Source organism: Oncorhynchus clarkii, chromosome 7 (assembly GCF_045791955.1).
Source record: "Oncorhynchus clarkii lewisi isolate Uvic-CL-2024 chromosome 7, UVic_Ocla_1.0, whole genome shotgun sequence".
Classification (NCBI taxonomy): Eukaryota; Metazoa; Chordata; class Actinopteri; order Salmoniformes; family Salmonidae; genus Oncorhynchus; species Oncorhynchus clarkii.
The window spans coordinates 76,116,328-76,140,721 of record NC_092153.1 but is presented as its reverse complement, the minus strand read 5'-3'; the positions used below and the strand labels follow the sequence as shown (position 1 = coordinate 76,140,721).

General features: G+C 43.3%; 1 protein-coding gene across 1 annotated transcript in view; it reads left to right on the top strand.

Moving 5' to 3' along the window:
- Window positions 1-24,394, top strand: part of LOC139414456 (cadherin-22-like) — a 135,391-nt gene that overhangs the window by 91,073 nt on the left and 19,924 nt on the right. The window contains exon 9 of the mRNA XM_071162368.1: window positions 18,650-18,767. Within this exon, the coding sequence (XP_071018469.1) occupies window positions 18,650-18,767 (118 nt within the window). The remainder of the gene's footprint in view (window positions 1-18,649; window positions 18,768-24,394) is intronic.

Sequence of the window (24,394 nt, the reverse complement as noted above, 5' to 3'; positions counted from 1 at the left end):
TATCATATAGTGCATTTAGTGCCCTGTAGTATCATATAGTGCATTTAGTGCCCTGTAGTATCATATAGTGCCATGTAGTGCCCTGTAGTATCATATAGTGCCATGTAGTGCCCTGTAGTATCATATAGTGCATGTAGTGCCCTGTAGTATCATATAGTGCATGTAGTGCCACATAGTGCCGTGTAGTGCCCCGTAGTGCCTTGTAGTACCATATACAGTAGTGCCATGTAGTGCCATATACAGTTGTGCCATGTAGTGCCCTGTAGTATCATATAGTGCATGTAGTGCCCTGTAGTATCATATAGTGCCATGTAGTGCCCTGTAGTATCATATAGTGCATTTAGTGCCCTGTAGTATCATAGTGCATGTAGTGCCGCATAGTGCCGTGTAGTGCCCCGTAGTGCCTTGTAGTGCCATATACAGTAGTGCCCTGTAGTATCATATAGTGCATGTAGTGCCCTGTAGTATCATATAGTGCCATGTAGTGCCCTGTAGTATCATATAGTGCCATGTAGTGCCCTGTAGTATAATATAGTGCCATGTAGTGCCCTGTAGTATCATATAGTGCCATGTAGTGCCCTGTAGTATCATATAGTGCCATGTAGTGCCCTGTAGTATCATATAGTGCCATGTAGTGCCCTGTAGTATCATATAGTGCCATGTAGTGCCCTGTAGTATCATATAGTGCCATGTAGTGCCCTGTAGTATCATATAGTGCCATGTAGTGCCCTGTAGTATCATATAGTGCATGTAGTGCCCTGTAGTATCATATAGTGCATGTAGTGCCCTGTAGTATCATATAGTGCCATGTAGTGCCCTGTAGTATCATATAGTGCATGTAGTGCCCTGTAGTGTCATATAGTGCCATGTAGTGCCCTGTAGTATCATATAGTGCATGTAGTGCCCTGTAGTGTCATATAGTGTCATATAGTGCCATGTAGTGCCCTGTAGTATCATATAGTGCATGTAGTGCCCTGTAGTATCATATAGTGTCATATAGTGCCATGTAGTGCCCTGTAGTATCATATAGTGCATGTAGTGCCCTGTAGTATCATATAGTGCATGTAGTGCCCTGTAGTATCATATAGTGCCATGCAGTGCCCTGTAGTATCATATAGTGCATGTAGTGCCCTGTAGTATCATATAGTGCATGCAGTGCCCTGTAGTATCATATAGTGCCATGTAGTGCCCTGTAGTATCATATAGTGCCATGTAGTGCCCTGTAGTATCATATAGTGCCATGTAGTGCCCTGTAGTATCATATAGTGCATGTAGTGCCCTGTAGTGTCATATAGTGCCATGTAGTGCCCTGTAGTATCATATAGTGCCATGTAGTGCCCTGTAGTATCATATAGTGCCCTGTAGTATCATATAGTGCCATGTAGTATCATATAGTGCCCTGTAGTATCATATAGTGCCATGTAGTGCCCTGTAGTATCATATAGTGCCATGTAGTGCCCTGTAGTATCATATAGTGCCCTGTAGTGTCATATAGTGCCATGTAGTGCCCTGTAGTATCGTATAGTGCCATGTAGTGCCGCACAGTGTCGTGTAGTGCCGCATATTGCCATATAGTGCAGTATAGTGCAGTTTATTGCCATATAGTGCAGTATAGTGCAGTTTATTGCCATATAGTGCAGTTTAGTGCCATATACAGTTATTTATTTATTTTATATAACCAGGAAGGGCTCATTGAGAATTTAAATCTCTTTTTCAAGAGCCTCCTGGCCAAGATAGGCAGCACCAAGTCATTACACAATTACAGACAGACAATATGAAAAAGTCATCTAGTAAAAACCGTAGAATTCACAAGAGTATAACAAAATTATAAAACAGCAAATTAAAAACATTGACAGGTCAGGGAATTAGTTTCAAAGTCCTTCATCAGTGATTTAAAAACAACAATCAAGGCAAGTTCTTCCAGTTTAAAAGTATTTTGTAAGGCTTTCCAAGCCGATGGTGCAGAGTACATAAAAGCCCTTTTACCAAATTCAGTTCGGACATTTGGAACAGTTAGCAGGATAAAGTCCAGCGAACGAAGAGAGTACCCACCACATTTCTGAACAGTATAAATGCCCAAATAAAATGGTAGTAAACCCAAAATGGCTTTGTAAGTGCCATATACACTAGTGCCATATAGAGTGCCTTGCGAAAGTATTCGGCCCCCTTGAACTTTGCGACCTTTTGCCACATTTCAGGCTTCAAACAAAGATATAAAACTGTATTTTTTTGTGAAGAATCAACAACAAGTAGGACACAATCATGAAGTGGAACTACATTTATTGGATATTTCAAACTTTTTTAACAAATCAAAAAGTGAAAAATTGGGCGTGCAAAATTATTCAGCCCCCTTAAGTTAATACTTTGTAGCGCCACCTTTTGCTGTGATTACAGCTGTAAGTCGCTTGGGGTATGTCTCTATCAGTTTTGCACATTGAGAGACTGACATTTTTTCCCATTCCTCCTTGCAAAACAGCTCGAGCTCAGTGAGGTTGGATGGAGAGCATTTGTGAACAGCAGTTTTCAGTTCTTTCCACAGATTCTCGATTGGATTCAGGTCTGGACTTTGACTTGGCCATTCTAACACCTGGATATGTTTATTTTTGAACCATTCCATTGTAGATTTTGCTTTATGTTTTGGATCATTGTCTTGTTGGAAGACAAATCTCTGTCCCAGTCTCAGGTCTTTTGCAGACTCTATCAGGTTTTCTTCCAGAATGGTCCTGTATTTGGCTCCATTCATCTTCCCATCAATTTTAACCATCTTCCCTGTCCCTGCTGAAGAAAAGCAGGCCCAAACCATGATGCTGCCACCACCATGTTTGACAGTGGGGATGCTGTGTTCAGCTGTGTTGCTTTTATGCCAAACATAACGTTTTGCATTGTTGCCAAAAAGTTCAATTTTGGTTTCATCTGACCAGAGCACCTTCTTCCACATGTTTGGTGTGTCTCCCAGGTGGCTTGTGGCAAACTTTAAACGACACTTTTTATGGATATCTTCTTGCCACTCTTCCATAAAGGCCAGATTTGTGCAATATACGACTGATTGTTGTCCTATGGACAGAGTCTCCCACCTCAGCTGTAGATCTCTGCAGTTCATCCAGAGTGATCATGGGCCTCTTGGCTGCATCTCTGATCAGTCTTCTCCTTGTATGAGCTGAAAGTTTAGAGGGACGGCCAGGTCTTGGTAGATTTGCAGTGGTCTGATACTCCTTCCATTTCAATATTATCGCTTGCACAGTGCTCCTTGGGATGTTTAAAGCTTGGGAAATCTTTTTGTAATCAAATCCGGCTTTAAACTTCTTCACAACAGTATCTCGGACCTGCCTGGTGTGTTCCTTGTTCTTCATGATGCTCTCTGCGCTTTTAACGGACCTCTGAGACTATCACAGTGCAGGTGCATTTATACGGAGACTTGATTACACACAGGTGGATTGTATTTATCATCATTAGTCATTTAGGTCAACATTGGATCATTCAGAGATCCTCACTGAACTTCTGGAGAGAGTTTGCTGCACTGAAAGTAAAGGGGCTGAATAATTTTGCACGCCCAATTTTTCAGTTTTTGATTTGTTAAAAAAGTTTGAAATATCCAATAAATGTCGTTCCACTTCATGATTGTGTCCCACTTGTTGTTGATTCTTCACAAAAAAATACATTTCTATCTTTATGTTTGAAGCCTGAAATGTGGCAAAAGGTCGCAAAGTTCAAGGGGGCCGAATACTTTCGCAAGGCACTGTAGTGCCGTGCAGTGTAGTGTAGTGCCATATAGTGCAGTGTAGTGCCATGTAGTGCCGCGTAGTGTAGTGAAGTGTAATGCTGTGTAGTGCAGTGTCGTGTAGTGCAGTGTAGTGGCGTATAGTGTAGTGCCGTGTAGTGCCGTGTAGTGTAGTGTTGTGTAGTGCCGTGTAGTGTAGTGAAGTGTAATGCTGTGTAGTGCAGTGTTGTGTAGTGCAGTGTAGTGGCGTATAGTGTAGTGCCGTGTAGTGCCGTGTAGTGTAGTGCTGTGTAGTGCCGTGTAGTGCCGTGTAGTGTAATGCTGTGTAGTGCAGTGTCGTGTAGTGCCTTGTAGTGCAGTGTAGTGGCGTATAGTGTAGTGCCGTGTAGTGCCGTGTAGTACCGTGTAGTGTAGTGCTGTGTAGTGCCGTGTAGTGTAATGCTGTGTAGTGCCGTGTAGTGCAGTGTAGTGCCGTGTAGTGCCGTGTAGTGCCGTGTAGTGCCGTGTAGTGCCGTGTAGTGTAGTGCAGTGTAGTGCCGTGTAGTGTAGTGTAGTGTAGTGCTCTGTAGTGCCGTGTAGTGTAGTGCAGTGTAGTGTAGTGCTGTGTAGTGCCGTGTAGTGTAGTGCCGTGTAGTGCAGTGTAGTGTAGTGCAGTGTAGTGTAGTGCAGCGTAGTGCCGTGTAGTGCCTTGTAGTGATGTGTAGTGCCGTGTAGTGCAGTGCCGTGTAGTGCAGTGTAGTGCCGTGTAGTGTAGTGCCATGTAGTGCAGTGTAGTGTAGTGTAGTGCCGTGTAGTGCAGTGCAGTGTAGTGCCGTGTAGTGCCGTGTAGTGATGTGTAGTGCCGTGTAGTGTAGTGTAGTGCTGTGTAGTGTAGTGCTGTGTCGTGTAGTGTATTGCAGTGTAGTGTAGTGCCGTGTAGTGATGTGTAGTGTAGTGTATTGAAGTGTAGTGCTGTGTAGTGTAGTGCCGTGTAGTGCCGTTTAGTGCTGTGTAGTGCTGTGTAATGCCGTGTAGTGCCGTGTAATGCTGTGTAGTGCCGTGTAGTGCCGTGTAGTGTAGTGCCGTGTAGTGATGTGTAGTGCCGTGTAGTGTAGTGTAGTGCTGTGTAGTGTAGTGCTGTGTCGTGTAGTGTATTGCAGTGTAGTGTAGTGCCGTGTAGTGATGTGTAGTGCCGTGTAGTGCTGTGTGGTGCCGTGTAGTGTAGTGTAGTGCTGTGTAGTGTAGTGCTGTGTAGTGCCTTGTAGTGCTGTGTAGTGCTGTGTAGTGCTGTGTAGTGTAGTGCCTTGTAGTGCTGTGTAGTGCTGTGTAGTGTAGTGCCTTTTAGTGCAGTGTAGTGCCGTGTAGTGCCGTGTAGTGATGTGTAGTGCCGTGTAGTGTAGTGTAGTGCTGTGTAGTGTAGTGCTGTGTCGTGTAGTGTATTGCAGTGTAGTGTAGTGCCGTGTAGTGATGTGTAGTGCCGTGTAGTGCTGTGTGGTGCCGTGTAGTGTAGTGTAGTGCTGTGTAGTGTAGTGCTGTGTAGTGCCTTGTAGTGCTGTGTAGTGCTGTGTAGTGCTGTGTAGTGTAGTGCCTTGTAGTGCTGTGTAGTGCTGTGTAGTGTAGTGCCTTTTAGTGCTGTGTAGTGCTGTGTAGTGCCGTGTAGTATAGTGCCGTGTAGTGCTATGTAGAGCCATGTAGTGCCATATAGTGGCATTTAGTGTCGTGTGTATAGGAGAAGACCAGGTGGAGAAGCACATATTGAGTATTTCCCCAGGTAGAGGAGCCTGTCAACTCAACACAGTACTTCTCATAACTGAGCCAGTGGATTGGCGAGAAAGATCGCCAAGGTTCAGTCCTCCACAGCACTTTCCATAGCCGAGCCAGTGGGTCGACGCGACAGATCGCCAGGGCTCAGTCCTCCACAGTACTTCTCATAGCCGAGCCAGTGGGTCGACGCGACAGATCGCCAGGGCTCAGTCCTCCACAGTACTTCTCATAGCCGAGCCAGTGGGTCGACGCGACAAATCGCCAGGGCTCAGTCCTCCACAGTACTTCTCATAGCCGAGCCAGTGGGTTGACGCGACAGATCGCCAGGGCTCAGTCCTCCACAGTACTTCTCATAGCCGAGCCAGTGGGTCGAGCCAGATCACCAGATCGCCAGTCCTCCATACTACAAGTAAAATGACTAATGTGAGGGCCCTCTGAAACACGCACACACTGGCACATGCGCACGCGTGCATGCTCAAATCCGCAATCACATGCACACACAGGTCTGTGCACAGTCACACACATTCAGAGACAAATACACACACACACACACACACACACATTTGCATGCAAACAGACAATCTGACTACCAGACAGTCAGATTTGCAAGCGAGTCTTTTGTGAGCTGTGTCTGAGATTAAATGAATCATCTTTTTACTCACAGAAAATAACATTAGCAAAAATGTATTGCTGATTAACATGCAAATACAACTTGACAGACAGACAAGCATACAGAGACACTGTCTAGATTCAACAACCCTCAACAATTTGCGTCTCGGAAAAAACTAAAGCAATTGATCTTTGTCTCGCACAAACACTAATATTTATTTACTTGACTGTTTTGTTTCATTCCAACTAGGGTTGAATATTTTCCTGATATTTTACAAATGTTCCATCCAAGAATAAATCACTTTTCTCCCGGGTAACCTGGTAACCTGGGGCGGCAGGGTAGCCTAGTGGTTAGAGCGTTGGACTAGTAACCGGAAGGTTGCAAGTTCAAATCCCCGAGCTGACAACTGCCCCTGAACAGGCAGTTAACCTGTTCCTAGGCCGTCATTGAAAATAAGAATTTGTTCTTAACTGTTAAATAAAAGTAAATAAAATGTATTTCCCGCCAAAACCAGAAGTGTCATTCATAAGCTCCTGAGTGGGTCAGTGGTCTAAGACACTGCATTTTGTTACTTTACACCCTTATTCTAAAATGTATTAAATAAATAAAAAATCCTAATCAATCTACACACAATACCCCATAATGTCAAAGTAAAAACAGGTTTTGATTTTTTTTGCAAATGTATTACAATTAAAACACAGAAATACCTTATTTACACAAGTATTCAGACCCTTTGCTATGAGACTTGAAATTGAGCTCAGGTGCATCCTGTTTCTATTGATCATCCTTGAGGTTTCCACAACTTGATTGGAGTCCACCTGTGTTAAATTAAATTGATTGGACATGATTTGGAAAGGCACACACCTGTCTATATAAGGTCCCATAGTAGACAGTGCATGTCAGAGCAAAAACCAAGGCATGAGGTCCAGGGAATTGTCCGTAGAGCTCAGAAACAAGACTGTGTCAAGGCACAAATCTGGGAAAGGGTACAAAAACATTTCTGTAGCATTGAAGGTCCCCAAGATCACAGTGGCCTCCATCATTCTTAAATGGAAGAAGTTTGGAACCACTAAGACTCTTCTTAGAGCTGGCCGCCCAGGAAAACTGAGCAATTGGGGGAGAAGGCTCTTGGTCAGGGAGGTGACCAAGAACCCAATGGTCAGGCTGACAGAGCTCCAGAGAACCTCTGTGGAGAACCTCTGTACAACCATCTCTGCAGCACTCCACTAATAAGGCCACTATGGTAGAGTGGCCAGACAGAAGCCACTCCTCAGTAAAAGGCACATGACAGCCCGCTTGAAGTTTGCCAAAAATCAAATCAAATCAAATCAAAATGTGTTTGCCAAAAGGCACCTAAAGGACTCTCAGACCATGAGAAACAAGATTCCCTGGTCTGATGAAACCAAGATTGATCTCTTTGGCCTGAATGCCAAGCGTCACGTCTGCAGGGAAACCTGTTACCATCCCTACGTTGAAGCACAGTGGTGGCAGCATCGTGCTGTGGGGATATTTTTCAGCGGCAGGGACTGGGTTGCTACACGGTCGCCAGGTTTACAGTGTTTCCTCCGACACATTGGTGCGGCTGGCTTCCGAGTTAAGTGGGCATTGTGTCAAGAAGTGGTGTGGTCATGTTTTGTAGGATGCATGGCTCTTGACCTTCGCCTCTCCTGAGTCTGTACAGGACTTGTAGAGATGGGACAAGACTGTAACAATTGGATTCCATGATTTTGGGGAGAAAAAAGGAGTAAAAAAAATATAAAAACCAAGCAAATATACCAAACAAATGGGCAGTAACTGGCCATTTGGTCAAAAATGAGTTAATGTCATTTTTGCTACAATAAATATATGCTTAATCATGTAGACAAGTATCCTGCCTCTATTGTATTGTGTTTTGGAGAAAATGGGGATCATGTTAAAAGTAACTGCATAGAGTTACTGTTAAACAAAGCTAAATAAAAGGCATTTTTTTCCTCAGTTCCACACTATGAGCAGTTACTGCCTTTTTACTTGGCAGGGCAGTATACTAGTCTAGCTTTTTCTGCATGGAACCAAGAGCTAAGGAGCGTTTTTTAAGGAGAGAGGCCAGCTGAGCACAGGTGTGTGCGTTTTGCACAAGAGACAGAGACTGTAAATTAGAAGCTTATTATGCATAAGCCATCATTACTTAACTAAATATAAAGCTAATACTGCAATGAAGGTATCACTTGAGAGGTAGGCTAGAACATCTATATATAGGACTATATATCAATCTAGAACAGGATTATCTATTTTGGATGCAATTTGAATGGAGTTGATGTAGAGAGAGAAAGACTGCGAGAGAGAGAGTCGTCACGCTTTCACTTAAAGCATCAATATTCGAGCGATAGGCTTTAAACATTTTTTAGCTGGAATAAAAACAAATAATAATCATTACAATAAAAAAATAAGGCGACCCCCGAAAGCCAGATGGAGATGGGTAATTTAGATGCACATTCAGGCTTTAAATTGCTGTAGCTAGGCTATGCTGACAGGCCTACCTGTCAGAAGAAAAAAAGTTCCCATTATGTGATGATAGGTCTACATGCATTGTGAACTGCGCTCCATACTGAGATGGCCTGTCCCCACCCTGAGCGTTGATGATTCATCATGCAGAGGCCATAGAGAAGATATATTTAGACATCACATATAAGGTAATGTAACAGTTCCATTTCATGCCATGCTGTTCATATTTATGATAATTTACCGCTTATCCCGGGAAAATTGAATGGTTTTGTGCCGTAAACCCTGGTAAATCTCAGTAACCGGGGTTCCCGCCAGTCAATCCTAATTCTAACCTCCCCCTAATGATTACGAACCTCCTTTGTGGCAATTTAAAGATTAATTTATCTTACCTTGATTAATGTTACCCTCTTGAAGTTTTGGGAAAGCAGACACCCTCTCCGGACCTTTACCCTGGTTGGCCCAGGAGAAGATGGCCTAGTAAATCTACCTTTCTTTCTTTCCAAGGCTGTCTGAGATTTAAGGGGTCAGACAGGGGACTGTTAGATAGAAATCTAATTAGGTGATTGTGCTTGAGGGAGCTTCTCGCTCTGCTCAATAAACTCCCACACACTCTCGCTCTCTTCTCTCTCTTTTTCTGCCTCCCCCTCTCTCTCGCTCTCTCTCTCGTTTCAGAGAGTTCCCTACTGTGGGAGCATTGTCATGGAATCCACATTCTGGTGATTGTTTTTTGCCCTTGATGCCCGTTATTATGACTAGCAATGCTAAGGCAGTCCTCTCTCATCCAACTAGAGGCTCTTGTTTACACTTTGTCATTTAATTCCATTATGACAGATTAAACAAAAGCGGGCCGAAGTCAAAGAGTCAAGCCGAGAAACAATTTGGCCTCCGTTGCTTTTCGTAAAGTTTATGATTATTTTTTCTAAATCTATCATTTGAACAAAATGTAATGGGATAGGGTTGGTATTTATATGGAGTGTTGTGCAGAGATAGGGTTAGTATTTATATGGAGTGTTGTGCAGAGATAGGGTTAGTATTTATATGGAGTGTTGTGCAGAGATAGGGTTGGTATTTATATGGAGTGTTGTGCAGAGATAGGGTTAGTATTTATATGGAGTTTTGTGCAGAGATGGGGTTGGTATTTATATGAAGTGTTGTGCAGAGATAGGGTTGGTATTTATATGAAGTGTTGTGCAGAGATAGGGTTGGTATTTATATGGAGTGTTGTGCAGATATAGGGTTGGTATTTATATGGAGTGTTGTGCAGATATAGGGTTGGTATTTATATGGAGTGTTGTGCAGATATAGGGTTGGTATTTTTATGGAGTGTTGTGCAGATATAGGGTTGGTATTTTTATGGAGTGTTGTGCAGAGATAGGGTTGGTATTTATATGAAGTGTTGTGCAGAGATAGGGTTGGTATTTATATGAAGTGTAGTGAAGAGCTAGGGTTGGTATTTGCGCTGTAGGTGGTAAGCTTCAGTGTGCTTTCTGGCTTGTTGTTTATGTGAGTGGAGAAGACATGATGGAAAACGTCTGCATCTTAAACAGAACTTAACATATTTGTCTCCTTTGAAGGAAAGATGACAGTGAGAGTTTGTCTACAGTCCCTACACAATTTTCCACAGCTCCAAACAAATTCAAAGTATTACAAAAAAAATCTGTATTCATACTGTATTGGGTAAAAACAATATATATATATAATATCAAAGTTGCTATATACTTTTGCATAACAACCTCCCAAATGAAAACCTGCCGGTTGAGGAGTTATTGTAGATGTTCTGAACAATGCTTGTCCATAAATACTCTATAGACCTACTCACTAGTCTCTCTCTCTCTCTCTCTCTCTCTCTGTGACGGGATGCACCTGCTCTTTCTCTGTCTCTCTGTCTCTGTCTCTCTCTCTCTCTCTCTCTCTCTCTGTGACTGGATGTCCCTGCTCTCTCTCTCTCTCTCTCTCTCTCTCTCTCTCTCTCTCTGTGACGGGATGCACCTGCTCTTTCTCTGTCTCTCTGTCTCTGTCTCTCTCTCTCTCTCTCTCTCTCTCTCTCTCTCTCTCTGTGACTGGATGTCCCTGCTCTCTCTCTCTCTCTCTCTCTCTCTCTCTCTCTCTCTCTCTCTCTCTCTCTCTCTCTCTCTGTGTGGATGCCCCTGCTCTCTCTCTCGCTCCCTCTCTCTCTGGCTCTCTCTCTCTCTCTCTCTCTCTCTCTCTCTGTGACGGGATGCACCTGCTCTTTCTCTGTCTCTCTCTCTCTCTCTCTCTCTCTCTCTCTCTCTCTGTGACTGGATGTCCCTGCTCTCTCTCTCTCTCTCTCTCTCTCTCTCTCTCTCTCTCTCTCTCTGTGTGGATGCCCCTGCTCTCTCTCTCGCTCCCTCTCTCTCTGGCTCTCTCTCTCTCTCTCTCTCTCTCTCTCTCTCTGTGTGGATGCCCCTGCTCTCTCTTTTTTTAAATTATTTGTTTTATTATTTATTACAAGAAACACAAGGAAGGGGTAACATTAAAATATTAGAACATGAAGGACTTTCCGCAACAGAGCCATCCTTATGTGTGAGGGTGCGTGTGCATGATAGTGATATAAAATATATGTCATAGTTTCCTTTTTCATGATCACAATCTTGTGAAGCCCGAACCCTCCAAGATCCCCTAGCTGTCCCTCAACCATTCATTCAGTTTATTTGAATGAGAGTGTGTCTGTATGCATGTGTCCAAACACCTGCAAGGCATCAGCCTCAGGCAAACCGACATTAGTTGTAAAAACACTGCCACTTAGTGTCATTCAAATGTACTTTTATTATGTTTTATTTGGACTTTTTATTCTCCTTTATCTTTTGACCATCATTCTCTCTCTCACACAGCAACTCCACTCCCACTTGTCTCCAATTCCACATACCAACCCTTAGCTTCCCTCAGCCCATCCCATCTATCTCTGCTAGCTACCCACTTCGTGTTTCTACGCAACACATATCTTTCAACTATGCTATGATGTTTAACGTACAATTTCAATCTATCTAATCGAATAGAGTCTACAGCTTGCGTGTTGAAGATAAATACTTTTACTAAGAGTATTAGTATATTAGTAATTGACTGACCCAGTCTCTCCAGATCTCCTAAAAGTACTATTTCTAGCCTCAATCTTAGATCAATGCTATGTATTTTCAGCCATTACTGAACCTGAGACCAGAAACAGGCTACCTGAGGGCAATACCAAAATAAATGGTCTATTGATTCTGTAACCTCACAATAAAATCTGCAGAGCTTCGATGATTTTATGCCCCAAATATTCAACATTTTATTGATGGCAAGAATTCTATATATTAATTTTAGCTGAAAAGCACAAAGTCTTGAATCTTGCGTTGTTTTATATATCAACTCATACCCTGTACCCTGTACCCTGGAATCGGTACATCAAAAATCTCTTCCCAACTATTTTGCAATCTGTATGGCACAGTTGTCAACATCCTGGTCCTCAAATGAAACTGGTACACTTTCCTGTTTATGCTATTTTTATTCCTACGCCAATTTTGATCCTTTATATTGGGCAGACAGACCAGTTCCCTACCTCCTCCCGCTGCCACCCGCCTCCTCCATTTTTGGGGCAATGCTGTAATCAATTGGTTGTACTCTTGGATTGAGCAAACCTTCCCGTACAATTCTGATAACTCCATGAAGGTAATAACTCTACCATTACAATTTACGACATCATTTAAGAACAAAATACCCTTTTCAAACATCTTTCCCATAAATACAGGTATTTTATCAACCAGCACATTTGAGTAATATTTGTTGTAATTTTATGTTCTATCTTTTCAGGGGGATGAAACTGAAATTGTAGCCAGTTCTGCAATGCTTGTTTGAAAAAGACAGATACTTTGAAAAAAGTAACATTTTCAATTAATCGAAAATGAGACATGGCAATCTGCACAAAGACAAAAAGGCCATTTTTAAACAATGGATTAACTTTTCTTATTAATCTACTTGAGAACCATTTAGGGTTCAAATACAACTTTTGAATTAGTGAAGCTTTTAGAAAGAGGTTTAGTGCTTTTATTTTTAATAATCTCAACCCACCCAATTCTACAGACAGGCTCATTTTATTTTGTCTGGTTTAGCGTTCCAAATAAAGCGAAATATTTTTTGCTCATATGATTTGAAAAAAAAACGAATCATCAGGAGTAGGCAGTGCCATAAGTAAGTGAGTAAACTGAGATATGACTAAGGGCAATTTTTCCATAACTAGACAGGTATTTACCTCTCCATGGTTGCAGGATCTTGTCTATTTTTACAAGTTTTCTATTGAAATTCATTGTGGAGAGCTTATTTATATATTTTGTGATATGAATACTGAGTATGTCTACTTCACCATCAGCCCATTTTATAGGTAAGCTGAAGAGTCATGTAAAAGTTGTATTTTTTTACGGATACTATACGTAATATTGTACACATCATGATTAGGTTTTAGTCCATAGAGTACAGAAAAGTTATCTAGATCTTTAATGAGACATTGCAGGGACCTAGCTTGTGGACTTAACATAAAACTTGAGTCATCGGCATACATGGACACCCTTGTTTTTAAGCCTTGGATTTATAATTCTCTAATGTTGTTATTAGATCTGATTTTAATAGCTAGCATTTCGATGGACATAACGAATAGATATGGTGACAGCGCACACCCTTATTTACCTCCTCTTGACAATTCAAAACTCTCTGAGAAGTAGCCGTTATTTACTATTTTACACCTGGGGTTGCTATTGTCGTGTCTTTGGCTATGCCGGATTAAGTGATAGGACATGCTATTCTATAAAATAATTTCTCCGTAATTAATATTACCTGATTGAGCTAATCATGTAAATGTAATTAACTAGAGAGTCGGGCACCACAAAATAATATTTATAGAGCTGTTTATCTTCCGAATAAACTCTTAAAGACCTAGTAATATTTTACATCAATAGCAGTCAATATTAATCGTCATCTTAATGCAGTCTCACGGGCCTTGACAGAAGATCCCACCACAACTGGACCAAGCAGCGTGCTCGGGAGGAGATGGCATCGTGGTCTTTGGAGGAGGTCGAGGAGACGATATCCTGGACTTGGGAGGAAGTTTTGGCAAGATACGAAAGCCTGCCGTGGAAACACCACACCGAGGTTTGCGGCCACGACGGCAGCCTCAAAATAACATTTGGGGGGGGCATACGGGGTGGTTGGCGGAGCCAAGGTGGGAACCAGAACCAACTCCCTGTACCCACTGTGTGGAGTTGGTCACCGTTTAGGTGCCATGTTTTCCGGTTCTACACATCGTGTCTCCAGTGCGCCACCACAGCCCGGTGCGTTCTGTGCCAGCTCCCTGTACTTGTCGTGCTAAAGTGGGTATCTGTCCAGGACAGGTTGTGCCGGCTCAGTGCTCCTGGTCTCCAGTACGCCTCCAGGGTCCAGTAATCCTGTGCTTGCTCTATGCACTGTGTCCCCAGTGCGCCTTCACAGCCCAGTGCGTCCTGTGCCAGCCCTTCGCACTTGCCGCACTTGCCGTGCGAAGGTGGTCATTTGTGCCAGCTTTACGCTCCAGACCTCCAGTGCGCCTCCATGGCCCAGTACATCCTGTGCCAGCTCCATGCACCAGGCCTCCAGCGACGGTTCCCAGTCCAGAGCCTCCGGCAACGGTGTGCAGCCCGGAACCTCCAGCGATGGTTCACAGTCCGAAGCCTCCAGTGATAATCCATGGCCCCAAGCCTCCAGTGATGATCCATGGCCCAAAGCCTCCAGTGATGATCCATGGCCCAGTGCCTCCAGTGATGTTCCATGGCCCGGAGCCTCCAGTGATGATCCATGGCCCGGAGCCTCCAGTGATGATCCATGGCCCGGAGCCTCCAGTGATGATCCATGGCCCGGAGCCTCCAGAGACGATCCAAGGTCCGAAGCCTCCAGCGCCGGTTCCCAGTCCGGAGCCTCCAGCGCCGGTTCCCAGTCCGGAGTCTCCAGCGCCAGTTCCCAGTCCAGAGCCTCCAGTGAGGGTTCCTAGTCCAGAGCCTCCCGCAAGGGTTCCCAGTCCAGAGCCTCCTGCAAGGGTTCCCAGTCCAGAGCCATCAGCGAGGGTTCCCAATCCAGAGTCCCCGACGACAATCCACGGTCCGGTTCCTCCGCTGACGATCCACGGTCCGGAGTCCCTGGCGACGATCCACGGTCCGGTTCCTCCAGCGAAAATCCACGGGGCAGTGCCTCCGGCGATGATCCACGGTACGGTTCTACATATTTAGGCAGCCTTTTTTCCACCTGTTGTTTTTTGGGATCTTGCTTTTGTGTAGCTGCCTCTGAGCAGCCCAGAACGTCACTTTCGTTTTCTTCTGTATTGTTTTTGGTGAGTTTCATATTTATTAAACATGTGGAACTCTAGTCTCCTACCATTAGATTATTTGATGCCTGTAATGTTTTCAAAGAGGTATGAATCATCCTGATTTGGACCATATAGATTAATGAGCCAAGTCTCTTTTTTGTCCACTTTCATATTCAAAAGGATCCACCTTCCTTGCGAATCATTCCTGATTATTTGCACATTCAGATCAACATATTTGTTAAATAATATCATCACACCCTTTGAGTTCCTTTGTCCATGACAGAAAATGATTTCACCACACCTTTCCTTTTTCCACGCATCTTCATCTAAGGATGTAGAGTGAGTTTCCTGTAAACAGTATATGTTATATTCCTTTTCTTTTAGCTACATAAAGACTGATCATCTTTTTTTAGAATCTGCCAAACATTACAATTATAACTGGCTATACTTATTTCACCCCTTACCATAACTAGATACTATTCTCAGGCTAAATTGACCAAAATTTGTACTTGTAAAGTTACTGCCATCAGAGGTATTATGAAGGTCAAAACTAGAGCTTTCGAATGTCTGATATTTAGAATTCAAGAAATAGGTTCTAGCAATATTTGTTTTATTCCCTTGCCTGTTCGACTGTGAGCCAATGCCGCAGATGTTAGAATATTGAGACAAATTATGTGTGTAACAAATCTGAGTGGGTTGATGTGTATGATATTGGATATGATATAATGAGAGTGTGATGTCTGTATAAGAGTAAGATGTGTGATGTCCAAATAAATAATAATTCTGCCAATTTGCATGTTTGAGTGTCTATGTGTGTAACATGTAGTGCGTATAGCCTTAATATTCATAATTGTAATCCATATCGTATCACCATCATAGTTGCATCATAATTACCGTTAACATAATTGAAAAACACATCTCAGCACATCCCAACTTGTAGACAAATACATAAAAAAGATAGACAAACAATAAACACATTAAATTATAAAACAGTTCTCTACAACAGAGAGAGAGGGAGAGAAGAGAGAAAGAGAGAGCGAGATCAGGCGTGTGTATGTATAAGTCCGTAAGTCCCTGCTCTCTCTCTCTCTCTCTGTGTCGATGCCCCTGCTCTCTCTCTCTCTCTCTCTCTCTCTCTCTCTCTCTCTCTCTGTGTCGATGCCCCTGCTCTCTATCTCTCTGTGTCGATGCCCCTGCTCTCTATCTCTCTGTGTCGATGCCCCTGCTCTCTATCTCTCTCTGTGTGACTGGATGTCCCTGCTCTCTCAATTTTAATTCAATTCAAGGGGCTTTATTGGCATGGGAAAAATGTGTTAACATTGCCAAAGCAAGTGAGGTAGATAATATACAAAAGTGAAATAAACAATACAAATTAACAGTAAACATTACACATACAGAAGTTTCAAAACTATATATACAGTGTTGTAACAATGTACACATGGTTAAGACTACACAAGGGGAAATAAATAAGCATAAATATGGGTTGTATTTACAATGGTGTTTGTTCTTCACTGGTTGCCCTTTTCTTGTGGCAACAGGTCACAAATCTTGCTGCTGTGATGGCACACTGTGGAATTTCACCCAGTAGATATGGGAGTTTTTCAAATTTGGATTTGTTTTCCAATTCTTTGTGGATCTGTGTAATCTGAGGGAAATATATGTCTCAAATATGGTCATACATTGGACAGGAGGTTAGGAAGTGCAGCTCAGTTTCCACCTCATTTTGTGGGCAGTGTGCACATAGCCTGTCTTCTCTTGAGAGCCATGTCTGCCTACGGCGGCCTTTCTCAATAGCAAGGCTATGCTCAATGAGTCTGTACATAGTCAAAGCTTTTCTTAAGTTTGGGTCAGTCACAGTGATCAGGTATTCTGCCACTGTGTACTCTCTGTTTAGGGCCAAATAGCATTCTAGTTTGCTTTTTTGTTCATTCTTTCCAATGTGTCAAGTAATTATCTTTTTGTTTTCTCATGATTTGGTTGGGTCTAATTGTGCTGCTGTCCTGGGGCTCTGTAGGGTGTGTTTGTGTTTGTGAACAGAGCACCAGGACCAGCTTGCTTAGGGGACTCTTCTCCAGGCTCATCTCTCAGTAGGTGATGGCTTTGTTATGGAAGGTTTGGAAATCGCTTCCTTTTAGGTGGTTATAGAATTTAACGGCTTTTTTCTGGATTTTGATAATTAGTGGGTATCGGCCTAATTCTGCCCTGCATGTATTATTTGGTGTTCTACGTTCTACACGGAGGATATTTTTGCAGAATTCTGCGTGCAGAGTCTCAATTTGGTGTGTCTCTCTCTCTCTCTCTCTCTCTCTCTCTCTCTCTCTCTCTCTCTCTCTCTCTCTCTCTCTGTGTGTGTGTCTCTCTCTCTGTGTGACTGGATGCCCCTGTTCTCTCTCTCTCTCTCTCTTTGTGTCTCTCTCTCACTGTGTGACTGGAGGCCCCTGTCCCCTGCCCCTCTCTCTCTCTCTCTGTGTGTCTCTCTCTCACTGTGTGACTGGATGCCCCTGTTCTCTCTCTCTCTCTCTCTTTGTGTCTCTCTCTCACTGTGTGACTGGAGGCCCCTGTCCCCTCTCTCTCTCTCTCTCTCTCTCTGTGTCTCTCTCACTCTCTGTGTATGGATGCCCCTGCTCTCTCTCTCTGTGTATGGATGCCCCTGCTCTCTCTCTGTGTATGGATGTCCCTGCTCTCTCTATGTGTATGGATGCCCCTGCTCTCTCTCTGTGTATGGATGCCCCTGCTCTCTCTCTGTGTATGGATGCCCCTGCTCTCTCTCTGTGTATGGATGTCCCTGCTCTCTCTCTGTGTATGGATGCCCCTGCTCTCTCTCTCTGTGTATGGATGCCCCTGCTCTCTCTCTGTGTATGGATGCCCCTGCTCTCTCTCTGTGTATGGATGTCCCTGCTCTGTCTCTGTGTATGGATGCCCCTGCTCTCTCTCTGTGTATGGATGTCCCGCTCTCTCTCTGTGTATGGATGTCCCTGCTCTCTCTCTGTGTATGGATGCCCCTGCTCTCTCTCTGTGTATGGATGTCCCTGCTCTCTCTCTGTGTATGGATGTCCCTGCTCTCTCTCTGTGTATGGATGTCCCTGCTCTCTCTCTGTGTATGGATGCCCCTGCTCTCTCTCTGTGTATGGATGCCCCTGCGCTCTCTCTGTGTATGGATGCCCCTGCTCTCTCTCTGTGTATGGATGCCCCTGCTCTCTCTCTGTGTATGGATGTCCCTGCTCTCTCTATGTGTGTACTCTGTCGTTTTGGGAGGAGTGACAGAAGGACAGAGTCTCTTCCAGTTTGTACATGAGGCACACAACTGCTCAAGAGATTCTGCATTGAGGAAATGTCCATGGCCTTCTAATTTCTCATTTGGATTTAACTGACTTAACCAAGTGAAATAAACCCAGAACTGTACGCGTCTTTTGACAAGTGTTAAATGAGAAAAGTGAACTTTGTATATTAGGAGGATTGCCTGAAGTGTTCCTTTCATCCCAACCCCTCCTCCTGTTATTTTATACAGTCACTTAATTCAATAACTGCAGCTGATTTGGTAAACCACTCTTAGAAGTTCACCACGTTTCCCTCAATGTGCTACTCCTCTCATCGGTCTGTGGCACACTGATTTTAATGTGAAAACGTCATTTATCAACCGGTGTTCGATGCTGGCCGCACTGAAATAGAATGAAGTATGAATTGTCATTACAGGGCTGTCTTGAGGTGAAAATATGGTTGGGAGTGGGATGGTGGCTTGTGTTCCATGCATCTTGATTTCCTTCCTCTCTGGCAGCTCATTCACACCATCAGCGTGGTGGATAGGGACGAGCCGCAGTCGGGCCAACGCTTCTCCTTCACCCTGGCTCCAGAGGCCACCAACAACCGCCACTTCACCCTGTGGGATGTCAAAGGTAAGGGGTCAGAAGTCATAAATCAAAGGACTTCCAGCTGTTACAGAGTCACTCTGAAGGGTATTCTGAAGGATGATACTGTACATCCTGGTGTCATGCCTCAGACAGTCTTTGAGCCTCATCCGTTAATGCTTTTAGAGTTGGCTGTACCATATTGTCAAATGAAAGGTCCAACTGTGTAGCATAAAAGGTCATTAACACATTGTGAAATATAAAATGACTGTGTAGCTACACTAACACGTGGCACATGGGAATTTGGTATATGGACACACTGTTTAGCTTAACGTGCCACTGCATTTGAAAACACCACTTAAGGACATCCATACAGAGTGGTGACTTTGCCTCCGTCTTTTTTGTTGTTGCAAAACACTGACCCACGTAGCCAAGAGGGATTACATGTTCGCAAGCAAATCCCTCTTCGGAGATGTGTACCTAAGTGAATGTGACACGTGGCTAAATCAAGATTGATCTGACACAGTGAAAATGTCAGGCGAGTGAGCCAGGGAAATGTCAACGGAGGCTGCGGCGTGGTGTAACCCCAGTCACGCGCCAGGGCAGGAGGTCCTGAGTACGGGGAAACATGGGGCTCAGCGTCCGCATGGGTCCACTCACCCCTCCACACAGGCATGCTCACGCGTTCACATATACGCAGGCAGACAAACACATGCACATGCATAGACACAGGTTATTTGAACCAATCACACATGTATACACACAGAAAAATCTGTATGATGGCAGCAAACATACACACACACACATGCACGAACACACACTTGAACAAACACACACACACACACACACGTACAAACACACACACACTTGTACAAACACACACACACACACACACACACACACACACACACACACACACACACACACACACACACACACACACACACACACACACACACACACACACACACACACACACACACACACACACCCACACACTACGTGCTTAAAATGATGCTCTAACACAGAGACACACAGTGACTCAGACCTTTTTTTTCTCCTCCCATCTCTCTTGTTTTCCACTGTACTTCTGTTTTCATGGACACGTTTGTCAACCTGTCAGATAGGATCTGTCACTTTCTCTCTGCACCATCACGGCTTCACATTGCATTCTGTCTTTGAGCCTTGATACATCAGGACAAACAGACACTCTCTTTTATTTCATCCCCTAAAACTGTTATACTCATTGTTTGTTTGGATGTCTGTAAAGCTAGTCTTGGCCATTGAAGAAGGTCTGGAGTTATCGCAAAAAATAGAGACACGTCTTGCTTTATTTTACTGACTGCATTTTCCCTATAGGTAAATATTATTTATGAAGCTAATGAAAGACGTGTGTTTTGTTTTGTCTTAGCTTATCAGTTTTTGTTAATTTACTCAACTGATTACCGTAAATGAACATGAGATTCAATAACAAAAACTGTTCTGTATATATTTCACTCCATTAAAACACACATAATTAGCTTAATCATTTCCCTGTCGCCTCATAAAATACATATTAAAATATACAGACTGTTTCCACAGCACTCGTCAATGCACCTTTTAGTGGAATGAAATTCCACTTTATTTTCGATGAGTTTAAGGTGGTATTGGCAGGTTATTAATGAATACTCTCTGGTACCTTATCTCAAAGAATTCAACACCGTTGGTAACTACATGGTACTAAATGGTCCAAAACAATTATTGTGTCAATCTCAAAGAAACTAAAGTGTGATTAATATGAAAGTGTTAGTTCATTAACATTTTAACAAGGAATTTCAAAGTAATTACCTGCTATATGGTTATCATATCATTTCTGAAAGACACAATACAACGATGATGGAGCCTAAGAGCACTGCATCCCTTTTCAGTCCACACTTTCTCTTTTTCAGATAGAAAGATGCACTTATGAAATAGGATGCTGAGTAGAGGTCAGAGGGACAATGTCAAAGACATTATGCTCAGCAAAGTTACCGTAACAGGAAAAGTGTACTGCTTCCTGACAGTGCTGTATCTACGTCCATAACAGTGATGTCTGCCTGTAACAGTGATGTCTGCCTGTAACAGTGCTGTATCTACGTCCATAACAGTGATGTCTGCCTCCTGACAGTGCTGTATCTACGTCCATAACAGTGATGTCTGCCTGTAACAGTGCTGTATCTACCTCCGTAACAGTGATGTCTGCCTCCTGACAGTGCTGTATCTACGTCCATAACAGTGATGTCTGCCTCCTGACAGTGCTGTATCTACATCCATAACAGTGATGTCTGCCTGTAACAGTGCTGTATCTACCTCCGTAACAGTGATGTCTGCCTCCTGACAGTGCTGTATCTACGTCCATAACAGTGATGTCTGCCTCCTGACAGTGCTGTATCTACATCCATACCAGTGATGTCTGCCTCCTGACAGTGCTGTATCTACATCCATACCAGTGATGTCTGCCTGTAACAGTGCTGTATCTACGTCCATAACAGTGATGTCTGCCTGTAACAGTGCTGTATCTACATCCATAACAGTGATGTCTGTCTGTAACAGTGCTGTATCTACGTCCATAACAGTGATGTCTGCTTCCTGACAGTGGTGTATCTACATCCATACCAGTGATGTCTGCCTGTAACAGTGCTGTATCTACGTCCATAACAGTGATGTCTGCCTGTAACAGTGCTGTATCTACGTCCATAACAGTGATGTCTGCCTCCTGACAGTGCTGTATCTACGTCCATAACAGTGATGTCTGCCTCCTGACAGTGCTGTAGCTACGTCCATAACAGTGATGTCTGCCTCCTGACAGTGCTGTATCTACGTCCATAACAGTGATGTCTGCCTCCTGACAGTGCTGTATCTACCTCCGTAACAGTGATGTCTGCCTGTAACAGTGCTGTAGCTACGTCCATAACAGTGATGTCTGCCTCCTGACAGTGCTGTATCTACCTCCATAACAGTGATGTCTGCCTGTAACAGTGCTGTATCTACGTCCATAACAGTGATGTCTGCCTGTAACAGTGCTGTATCTACGTCCATAACAGTGATGTCTGTCTGTAACAGTGCTGTATCTACCTCCGTAACAGTGATGTCTGCCTGTAACAGTGCTGTATCTACGTCCATAACAGTGATGTCTGTCTGTAACAGTGCTGTATCTACGTCCATAACAGTGATGTCTGCCTCCTGACAGTGCTGTATCTACATCCATAACAGTGATGTCTGCCTGTAACAGTGCTGTATCTACCTCCGTAACAGTGATGTCTGCCTCCTGACAGTGCTGTATCTACGTCCATACCAGTGATGTTTGTCTGTAACAGTGCTGTATCTACATCCATAACAGTGATGTCTGCCTGTAACAGTGCTGTATCTACGTCCATAACAGTGATGTCTGCCTGTAACAGTGATGTCTGCCTGTAACAGTGCTGTAGCTACGTCCATAACAGTGATGTCTGCCTGTAACAGTGATGTCTGCCTGTAACAGTGATGTCTGCCTCCTGACAGTGCTGTATCTACGTCCATAACAGTGATGTCTGCCTGTAACAGTGATGTCTGCCTGTAACAGTGCTGTATCTACGTCCATAACAGTGATGTCTGCCTCCTGACAGTGCTGTATCTACATCCATAACATTGATGTCTGCCTGTAACAGTGCTGTATCTACATCCATACCAGTGATGTCTGCCTGTAACAGTGCTGTATCTACGCCCATAACAGTGATGTCTGTCTGTAACAGTGCTGTATCTACATCCATAACAGTGATGTCTGCCTGTAACAGTGCTGTATCTACGTCCATAACAGTGATGTCTGCCTCCTGACAGTGCTGTATCTACGTCCATAACAGTGATGTCTGCCTCCTGACAGTGCTGTATCTACGTCCATAACAGTGATTTCTGCCTGTAACAGTGCTGTAGCTAAGTCCATAACAGTGATGTCTGCCTGTAACAGTGCTGTATCTACATCCATACCAGTGATGTCTGCCTCCTGACAGTGCTGTATCTACGTCCATAACAGTGATGTCTGCCTCCTGACAGTGCTGTATCTACATCCATAACAGTGATGTCTGCCTCCTGACAGTGCTGTATCTACGTCCATAACAGTGATGTCTGCCTCCTGACAGTGCTCACTAGCTATTCTGACTGTATTTGTCTGCTACTGTATGCTTAGTTAAATAAAGGGGAAATAAAAACATACAAATACCTTTATTGTTACATGTGTCTCCCCGAGAGGCTGTGCACCGGTGAGGTTTCATTTCAAATTATGACGTCCTCCCATTTTCTCCCCTTGGTTCATTTGACTAAAAAGAATGTGTGATGAAGCAGACCTGGCTCTCCAGAGAAGACAGGCTATGTGCTCACTGCCCACAAAATGAGCTGGAAACTGAGCTGCATTCCTAACCTCCTGTCCAATGTATGACCATATTAGAGAGACATATTTCCCTCAGATTACACAGACCCACAAAGAATTCGAAAACAAATCCAATTTTGATAAACTCTACTGGGTGAAATACCACAGTGTGCCATCACAGCAGCAAGATTTGTGACCTGTTGCCACGAGAAAAGGGCAACCAGTGAAGAACAAACACCATTGTAAATACAACACATATTTATTTATTTTCCCTTTTGTACTTTAACTATTTGCACATCATTTCAAAACTATATATAGACAGAATATGACATTTGAAATGTCTTTATTCTTTTGGAACTATTGTGAGTGTAATGTTTAATGTTTATTTCAATTTTGTTTATTATCTATTTCACTTGCTTTGGCAATGTAAAAATGTGTTTCCCATGCCAATAAAACCCCTTAAATTGAAATTGAATGCTCACTGACAGCAGCTAGCAATTCATGTGTTCACTCTAAAAAAGACGTGGTTGAAGTGTATGGGCTTGACACGTTATTCCCTTGCTCCATGTCCTTAAATACAAATATTATTTCAGAGTTGATGATCTGAGGTATATATCTTTGGCAAAATGGGAGTGTTTACTTCTAATAATGTCTATTTAGCCTGTATAACCCATCTTTGCATGGAAAAGTAAATGCTTCTGAACTGTTCATTGATAATTTTGGGCGGCAGGTAGTTAGAGCGTTGGGCCAGTAACCAAAATGTTGCTGGATCAAATCCTTGAGCTGACAAGGTAAAGATCTGTTGTTCTGCCTCTGAACAAGGCAGTTAACCCACTGTTCCCCGGTAGGCCGTCATTGTAAATCATATAAAAAATTATGGATAGTAGTAACAACATAACCAAATGGTCTACCTGAGCAGAGGCAAGTGTATTTATTAAGTAGCACCTATTTTATTTTTCCACATGGCTCTACTGAATTATCTTGATTGATTCCTCTGTCTGTGAGGAATTCCAGACTATAGAATTAACCTTTTACTGCAGTGGGCTAAATCAGGGTCACACAGAGTGATTATTGGTAGTCTTAAACAAATCTACCTTGAAACCAAAGTATACACCTCACACACAAAGACGCCTGTACCATGTCAGATATAGATTTGAAAAGTATTCCATTTTGAGTTTCCGTCCCAATATTGCACGAAGCAGAACAACTCTTTAGTCGTTTAAAAACCTGCTGTATGTAAAATACTGTGTACTATAGCTTGGAAAATAACTAAATATGACTCTGGAATACTGGTAATGAAATACTGGTATCATCC